Below are 8743 nucleotides of genomic sequence, written 5' to 3' on the forward strand. Positions count from 1 at the left end.
CTAAAATAAATCTTAAATTCCTCACACCACTGTTGCCATCGTGTTGCAACAGAATTGGGCTCAGCTGTGATGCTGAAACGTTCAGGATGTTCAATGTCAAAAGGCATTTCGAGTCTTACCTTACTATCTACAATAGGTTAAGCTACTGTTCTAAAGTCACAAGTTTACTTCCTACCTGTTTTGTAGCCTACCCAACTTTACAATTTACTTTTTTGGTTTTGTTTGTTTGATGAAATTCCTGTTATGCTGCTTGTACAATCTTCATTGAGCTTTTTTTTCTCTTGTCCATCGATGTGCAAAGGCTCCTTCCCTTGTGCTGGCCATCCTTCAGCAAAAAACCCAATGTTTCTTCTGCGTGTGTTCGTCCTTCTGGGCGTCGCCAATTAATGTGTTGATAGGATGTTTCTATTAACCATAATAATTACCTGGAACATTGATGAAGAATTGTTAGTAATCATTTCTCAGCTGATCCCATCTTTGGTCGCCAATTAATATGTTGATAGGATGTTTCTATTAACCATAATAATTACCTGGAACATAGATGAAGAATTGTTAGTAATTATTTCTCAGCTGATCCCATCTTTGGTCGTCAATTTTTCTTGGTGGGATTTAATGATAAGTTGGTATTCTTAAAAGACACTTTTAATAAATCTTGTGACTACATTGCTCTATGACAGCTGACTCCTAAGTGTGTGTGGAGCGTCATACACAATCTGACAAAACCAAAACATTGCTATACAAAAGAGCATCGCTCTGAAAAGACTTAAATCCTACTCCAGAACAAAACTATAAAGAATTACATCCTATCTTTGAGGTAATCAACAAATGTTTGAATCCTAATACCAAAATAAATCATTACACTTATGTACAAAGCATAACATGTTTTATTCATGCAATATGATGCAATGTTGCGCAATACTTGTAACACTTGAAATAATATAGTGCATTATTACAATAATACATAACAAAGTGTTTAATTGTTTCCATATTTATTGCTAGATTATAAACTTTCTCAGTAAGATCAATAGTATTCAGGTAGCAGTCTCGGTGGAGTTTGCATTGGCCACAGTACCTTCCGCGATTCCGTTTTCTCTTCATGTTGTTCATTTCTCCCTTCATTTCAAATACAATTATCTTGGGTGTTTTGGCTTCATCTACACAGTGTGGAAAAATCCATTTAAAATTTTCTACGTCTTCATCACTGGTCTTTGCCTCAATAAAGTTACAATTCCTGTAACAGCTTAAACAAACAAAGCAAACTCAACCAATAAAAATACGACAAGGTGGAAACCACAAATTTGCGTTAAAACTAAATAACATGAAAATTCGCTAAAGTTAAACTGTATTTAGAACATAACACATACTGCACAACCTGTCCAAATGGTTCAATAAGTAGAATCTCTCTAAGAAATCTTAAAAAAAAAAAAAAAAAAACCACCCTTTTTCTTTCTGAACATATTTAAGGAACACGCTGTTCTGTCCTTTTTACACACAACGACTGAAGTAACGAGAAACTAAAACAAATACAGGCTTCAATTTGCATGGTTAACAAATGAAACACATTTAGCATGAGCCTACTTCTCCCAAAAAATTGGTGGTAGCAATTGATTCTGTAAACTAAGCAAGATAACACCTCATAACGAAAACTCTAATCCTTGGCTAAAAAAAGTTAATTCTTTTTCACCTAATTTCCACAGAATTATCTCGCAAACCTCTGACATTGTCAAACATGAAGAAGTTAATTCCATTTTTTTGGGGGGGGAGGTGGGCGAACATACTGAAGCCGTCCCCCCCCCCCCTCTCTCTCTCTCTCTCTCTCTCTCTCTCTCTCTCTCTCTCTCTCTCTCTCTCTCTCTCTCTTTCTCATACACTACACACATTGTTAACACAATTTTTTTCACGCTCATGGCTTACATAGGTCGAATTAGGTGACGCATATTTGCCTCAGTTATCAAAATCTTTCGCAAAGGATAGCATTTACCATGCTCACAGTAAAATGACAGCTCATCTTTGTTTTTTTCAAATGACAGGTGACATTTTCACAATCCCTACACAAATCTCGTGATTTTCTCACATTACTTTCTACCACAAAACAAAACTTATAACTAAAAACATTAAAAGGAAAAACGAAACAAAATAAAAAAAAAAAAAAACTGAAAACGGAACTGATCCCTCCAATTCTTAAAGTTACGTCCTTAAATCATATTAACAACAGGGTAATATGACAGACGAAGTATGTAAACAGAGAATAACAAGTACAGTACACTTCAATTACAAACCAAACCAAATACCCTTCCTGGTTATAAATTGACAATATTTTTTAATACAATCTAACATTTAAACATCTGTTACTTTTTCTTATCAGACGTCAATCAACTAATTCGCGACATTAGTATGGCTATTTATATTTTTTCTCTCTAACTTCAAGTTTATCCTAATAATCAGATCCCCTCATAGTTCAACCTTTTGGTAATCAGTTAAGATCATATTTTTGCTTAAAAACTCACTACAGGAAATATCTACATTTATCCACTAAATATATTTTGGAATATTGCTCATTCCAAACATTATCAGTTCTGTCTCTATTCCTATCTTTCTGTGTCTCAGCGAATCGGAGGTTAATGCTAGACCAAGCTGTTTTTAAACACAGGAGTCACATGCTTTCAACTTGCGAGGCTGGCAACAATAGTTCTTTTGATTATTAAGAACAATTTTTAGGTTATCTTTTGTTTTCTGAATTTCTTTTCGTTAGAAATGGTTCTACATTGTTGTTCAGAAAGTTGTAAGAAGGATGATAATTGCTAAAACATGACATTTGTATTTACTAAATCCTAACTGCTCTCACAACTTTAAAGTTACTGTGTCATAAATATATGTTTTTACACACATTTCAAACATTTGCTTTATCCCTTGACACATACTGAAAAAGCCTACGGCAAACTGTTCATCATTTCTCAAATTTTGCATGGTAATTCTTTGTTCTTGCGAGTCAAAAGAAACGGACAGACTAATTATGAAATCAAATTCTCTTCTTTCTATTGCGTCGCTAAATAGCATGAATAGCAATCAATTCCTTACTTGTCATAATTTAAAGAAAAACACAATTCTCTACTCTCTACGGAGCAGGAAAACAAAGTTTAATTTTGAATTGCAAGTCAAATAAATTTATTATGTTACTTGTCAAAATCTGAAATTTCTTGTCAGTAGGAAAAAAACTAACATATGATGCGTTCTTTGGACAGTAGTTATGTCATCATAAAGATTTACTCGGGGGAAGTCTCACACTCATCATTCATTTCGTCCATTTTTGTTTATACTTCTTTTATTCTGCATTACATTCATGCCACCTGTTAACTCTTTAGACGTTACTTTCTCGAAATAATTTGTTAACAATGTTCGGTGTCATCAATCAGACTGAAATACTAGTGAAAACATCACTTGTGAAACACTGTTACTAAAAGAAAATATAAGGAAGCTCTTTATATTGCGCAAGTGACAGATTACTAATTACTTAGGGGAAGAAACTCGATTTTTGGGTCAAAATCACGAATTTTAGTTTTACCGCTCTCCTTTAGCCTCGAGGTGTGTACTCTTGCCAGACGAAAGATGAAAGCAATCTGGAGTATTTTAGTAGGTAAAAATTACAGTTTTGTGCATGCATATGCTAACCCAAGGATCTACCTGACAGCCCTATCATCCAGCGACCTAGTTATTTTGCAATTGTTTTCTATGATATTGGATTGTATTTTGCTTTTTACAGTACGATATTTTTTCCTTTCTACGTGAAAGCACACACTTTCACTTTCACTTTCACTTTTGACTCTACAAGGCAGTGCTTACCCGATCAATATAGTGAGTTGGTGTGTCAGCACATGTGCTCTCAGGCTCGATCAGCTAACGTCTGTTTATATAGTGTTTTTTGCTAGTTTTTGGCAACTAATCATGCCTAAGAGGAAGTGGTCTAACTTGCGTTTAGTGTCTGCTAAAAACATGTAGAATTTAAATGAAAAGAGGAGACAGAAACTTGAGGAAAACAAAAGAAACAACCATGTAGAGGAGGAAAACGTGGTAGTCTCTTCTCAGTGACTGTAGCAGCAAAATTGAACTTGATTTTGAAAGACAGAATTTAGATGTTACTTTGATTACTAAGTGTAAATGTGAAGAACCTGAAAACATATCATGGAAAAGATACTGCCACTTTTGCCTACCATATTGCAGCAATTGAGTACAATGTAGGATACATTGCTGGCTCATTAATCCCAGTAATTAAAGATGCAACAAAGCAATGTCTAAAAACTCTAACACTAAAAGAAAAAAGAAGAAAGAGCATATCTATTGCTCCACCGAAAAAGAAAACGAAAGTATATGCAAGCAGAGGAGTTGCATATCAGCCAGGAGCCAGTTAGGGTACTAAACCTGGCAACAATGAGTAGACTGGCATACAATAGAAAAATAACCATGTCTAAAAGAGGGGATAATATCTTTTTATAAAAGAGGGGACCATGAGCCTTGTACACTTTCCAGATCAGCTTTACCAACAAATGTGAGTACATCAAAACTTTAAACTGTTATTTCTCAAAATAGTATTTTTCGTTATCAAATTGCTAACTACTTCCTTATTTATGGACCAATTTTTTAAATGAAAAAAGGTATTATAATTCTGGATGATTGTAGAAATAGAAAAAAAGACCAGATTTTTCCTATCACCCCCCCCCCCAAAAAAAAATAATTGGAAAACAGTTTTTTTTTGTTTTTTTTTGCCATTTTTTATGATAGAACAAAAAACATAAGAAAATTTGAAAATATGCATTTTTTTTGTATTGTATATACTATAAGCACTATGCTGGTTTTTAAATTTTTAGAATTGATTCATAAATAAGGGAGGAGATGGATTTTGAAAATAAGAGAAAAAGTCCAAAAAAACAAGAAAAAAACAATAATAAAAAACTATTCAACTTAGGGAGACTAAAATTGGCTGAAGTATTGTGTGCACATAGATGCATATTGTGTGCAAATATCAATGTCACAGTGCTAAAATGACCCCCACCTTGAGTTTCTTCCCTTAAACGGTGGGTAAATGAAGCTACTTCAGCTATTACGTTACAAGCACATCTCCATTAATCAGAATAATTTTCAGAATGAAACTGACAAATAAAAGTTTAAAAGTTTCTTTAAATACATTAAATAACGAATTATGTAGGCTACTAATCATCGTTAATACGGTGTGTGACGCAAGAGCAGATACTGCGACACAAATATCCCAAAATATCAATGTACCTAAATTACACTTCTTTTTCCATAATTTTACTAAGTACATGCTTAAAGATGGCATCATGAAAAACCTCGTACATTAATTCCAAGCACTGAATTACAAGTAATAAGTAACAACATATACTCGAACTCTGACTGAAACATTTCTTCTCTCAAATTAAATACCTATTATCGTTGTTAACACAGGCTTATTTCAATATGTAACCCTACTTATTTTCCAACAAACACATTTAACACGTTTGACAATGGAGGTCCTAGATAACAAGAACTAAATACTTTAAACCAAGGAATCTATGTAATGAAAATTCATAGTTTACAGTGTGAAGAACTATTTCTTAGTTATCCACAGAGCAACAAAATCAATACTATTTTTTTTTCTTTTAAAAAAAGAGAAATCAATATTTAATTGAAGCTTTAAAACTGAAATCATTTTACTGGAATAGTTATTTTCTTCCATCAAAACTAGTGTTCTTCGTTTTACTTAATATTACAGAATCTTACATCATATTCGTTAATCTTAGAAACTACAGATTTTTACCACGTTACTCACCTTATGTGTGGATTGCTTGCTGTGGGTCACCTTAGATCTCTCGTTCTACAGTTGCTTTCTGTGACCTCTTCCAATTTTTGGGATTGCCTTTGGCCTACAAGGGTGCGCCATGACTGTCAAACGCCTGGTGCTGTTACTTCGACGACGAAATCCTTCATAGTCAGGGCATTTACAACCACCCCAACTGCTCCTGATGATCAGCTGATCGGGCTCCATATAAGGGTCCGGGCCCACCATTTCAATTGGCTACTTTGATTCTATTGCTCCTGAGACGGAAAACTGAACAAACCTATCTTCTTTTTCCCACAGGAACATTTTCGTATCATCCTCTCGGAGACGAGTGTGTTTCTCACGAATGGTTCCTCCCTTGGGCGTCGGCTGCTGCGGCCCACCTGTCCGCGGAAAGGCTCTAAGTCTAAGGTCTCTTTCATGCAAGTTCATGCCACCCCTCCTGGCTGCTACTATTATCGACATCATCATCAGAATTTTACTTCAATTTTTCTTTGGACACCCAGTCGACCTTTATCTTTTTTCGTTTTCGAGTTTTTACTTTCCTCTTCTCTCAATATTTCTATTTCTTGCTTCTCACGTGTCATTCTTTTTTCTTATTCCATCATTGTTCATGTCTAAAATTAATTCTTGGTAGTTGTGGAACTCGGTCTTTTAATCATTATTTCACTTATTTTCAATCCTCTTTATCTCTCCGTAAGACCACAAATTTGTCCCTGTGTGAGGCAATTATATAATAAATTATGAGAGGCGATGAATTAGACGACTTTTACATCACAAGAGGATTTATTGTCCAAGTTAATCTTCACAGAAAAGTAAGAAGAAATCTTCTTCAAAGTGAATAAATTATCTGAGTATATCTTCAACAGAACTCTAAATTTTTCTCACGCTGACTTTTGAATTATTGGAACAGTTTATCGTAAAATGATCATAATGGTAGTTAACAATGAATCACTTGTAATTTACATGATCACTCGGATAGAACGGACTTGGAGGGAAAATGGCTCTATTACGATAAAAAAGGACAATTACTGGGCGTCTGGTGACCTTACCTCAGATTCGACTCAAACTTAACTACCTAATCTTGGCTCCCCGGCTGTTCATATGGGGTGCATATTGCTAGGGGATATGAGGGCTTACCTGGCATCTAGGGAGTGGTTGCCTAAGACCAGTTCACGCACCTTTTTCGTCCCTTCTCCCCGGTGTATAGGTTTCAAGCTACCCCCAGTTTCAAGCTACCCCCAGGTAACTTTAAACCGGTTTCAGATTACCGGTGAGGTACTTTGAAACCGGTTTCAAGCTAACCCTCATATTTTCAAGTTACCCCCTCCTCGAAATAGAAAATAATTTATAAGACAGTGCACATATGCATCATGCATTTGCCGACTTCACAGTAGTAAAAAAAAAGTTTATTTTCATATTTAAGGAAAATATTTTTTTTTGTTTTATCACCTCAAATAGATTCCATTCATGTGCTTCAGGTGCACGAGCTTCAAACGGTAATGTTCGTGGAGAAAATGACAGAAAAATCCACGAGATGTGTACTTTGTTGCCATACTCTTTCAAATTTACGAAGAAGTTTGAGATGTACCTAATAACAAAAACACACATGCTATATTTCCGACATTGTGTTTTGGAAATAAAGAAAAATGGATTCTATTTGATGTTTATAGTGAATGCAATTACTTGAGGTGTTAAACTTTGATTGTCTAAAAACTCTACTTCAAAATGTTATAGTTTTGAAACATTATTCAGCCGTACTATAAAGAAACGCGACACAAAATTGCCACTTTTCCAATATAGTTTCTCAGGTCATCGATGGTCATTCATTAATCAGCTTTCGTTAGAAAGTATCCCTTATTAAACCTCAGTGCCTTGCGGGGAGGTAATGGCAGGAACCACCTGTGACGAAAGTGGCTTGCTGCTTGTGCTGCACACCCAGATGTAGGAGAGAGAGAGAGAGAGAGAGAGAAAGAGAGAGAGAGAGAGAATTAAAAATGCTAAAACAGAGATGTCTCAAAGATTCTAGTAAATGAAGGGAGACACACAAAAAGCATTATAAACTTTTCGTCAGCCAGAATGGAAGAGTCATCCATTCCCATACTGAGCAACAGTAGGGATACAGTACTTACTGGTCAAGCGCGAGATATTGTTCATAATGTTTCGAAATATTTTGCTTTAGACAAACAGAAAGGAGGTCCTATTACTGACGTTTTAGACCAATTTTTTTCGCAGAGCAGAAGCAACCAATTTAAGCAAAACTACTATCACAATCAAATTAATAGTAACGTAGTTTTGAACAATGGTTCCGTAAGCAGTTGTTACCGTATACATCCCCATCTTCCATAATTGTAATGGAAACGCATCTTATCATGAAGAAAAATAAGGTAAACCTCCAACAGCACCAAACAACAAGGCACAAATAAGATAATGGCTCATCAAAAAAGATTATCACAACGAGACAATATGTTAAAATGTCAACTTTAGGAAATGGTCAAGGAATGATTGGTAAAATTGCAGTTGAAATGGTCGCAGGGTCATTCGTCTTCCTCCAAACTATTGCCAATAAAATCCAATCGAATATATTTTGGTAAAAGTGAAACATATGTAGCGGGGGGGGGGGGAGAATCAAATAATAGATTTAAGGTTAGGCCTACATAAAAGAAAAAAAAACCCAAAGCATTCGCCGAATGGCGTAAAATACACCGAAAAAAAAAAAAAAAAAACAGGAGGGCGACGCAAAGCAAGATGTGGTAATCGATGAATATATTGATTCTTTAGTAAGAAGTCTTGAGTCCTCTAATAAGGAATCTTCTTTAATAAAAATGTTACGTTGTCATCCATATCGACAAAGAAGCTCTAGTGTATCTCGAAAGACTAATTTAAAAATAAAAGTTAGACGTATGAAATTCT

General features: G+C 35.0%; 1 protein-coding gene across 1 annotated transcript in view; it reads right to left on the bottom strand.

Moving 5' to 3' along the window:
* Nucleotides 1-6067: 6067 nt before the first annotated feature.
* Nucleotides 6068-8743, bottom strand: part of LOC137617890 (serine/arginine repetitive matrix protein 1-like) — a 25256-nt gene continuing 22580 nt past the window's right edge. The window contains exon 10 of the mRNA XM_068347841.1: nt 6068-6213. Within this exon, the coding sequence (XP_068203942.1) occupies nt 6068-6213 (146 nt within the window). The remainder of the gene's footprint in view (nt 6214-8743) is intronic.

This window comes from Palaemon carinicauda, chromosome 2 (genome assembly GCF_036898095.1).
Source record: "Palaemon carinicauda isolate YSFRI2023 chromosome 2, ASM3689809v2, whole genome shotgun sequence".
Lineage (NCBI taxonomy): Eukaryota > Metazoa > Arthropoda > Malacostraca > Decapoda > Palaemonidae > Palaemon > Palaemon carinicauda.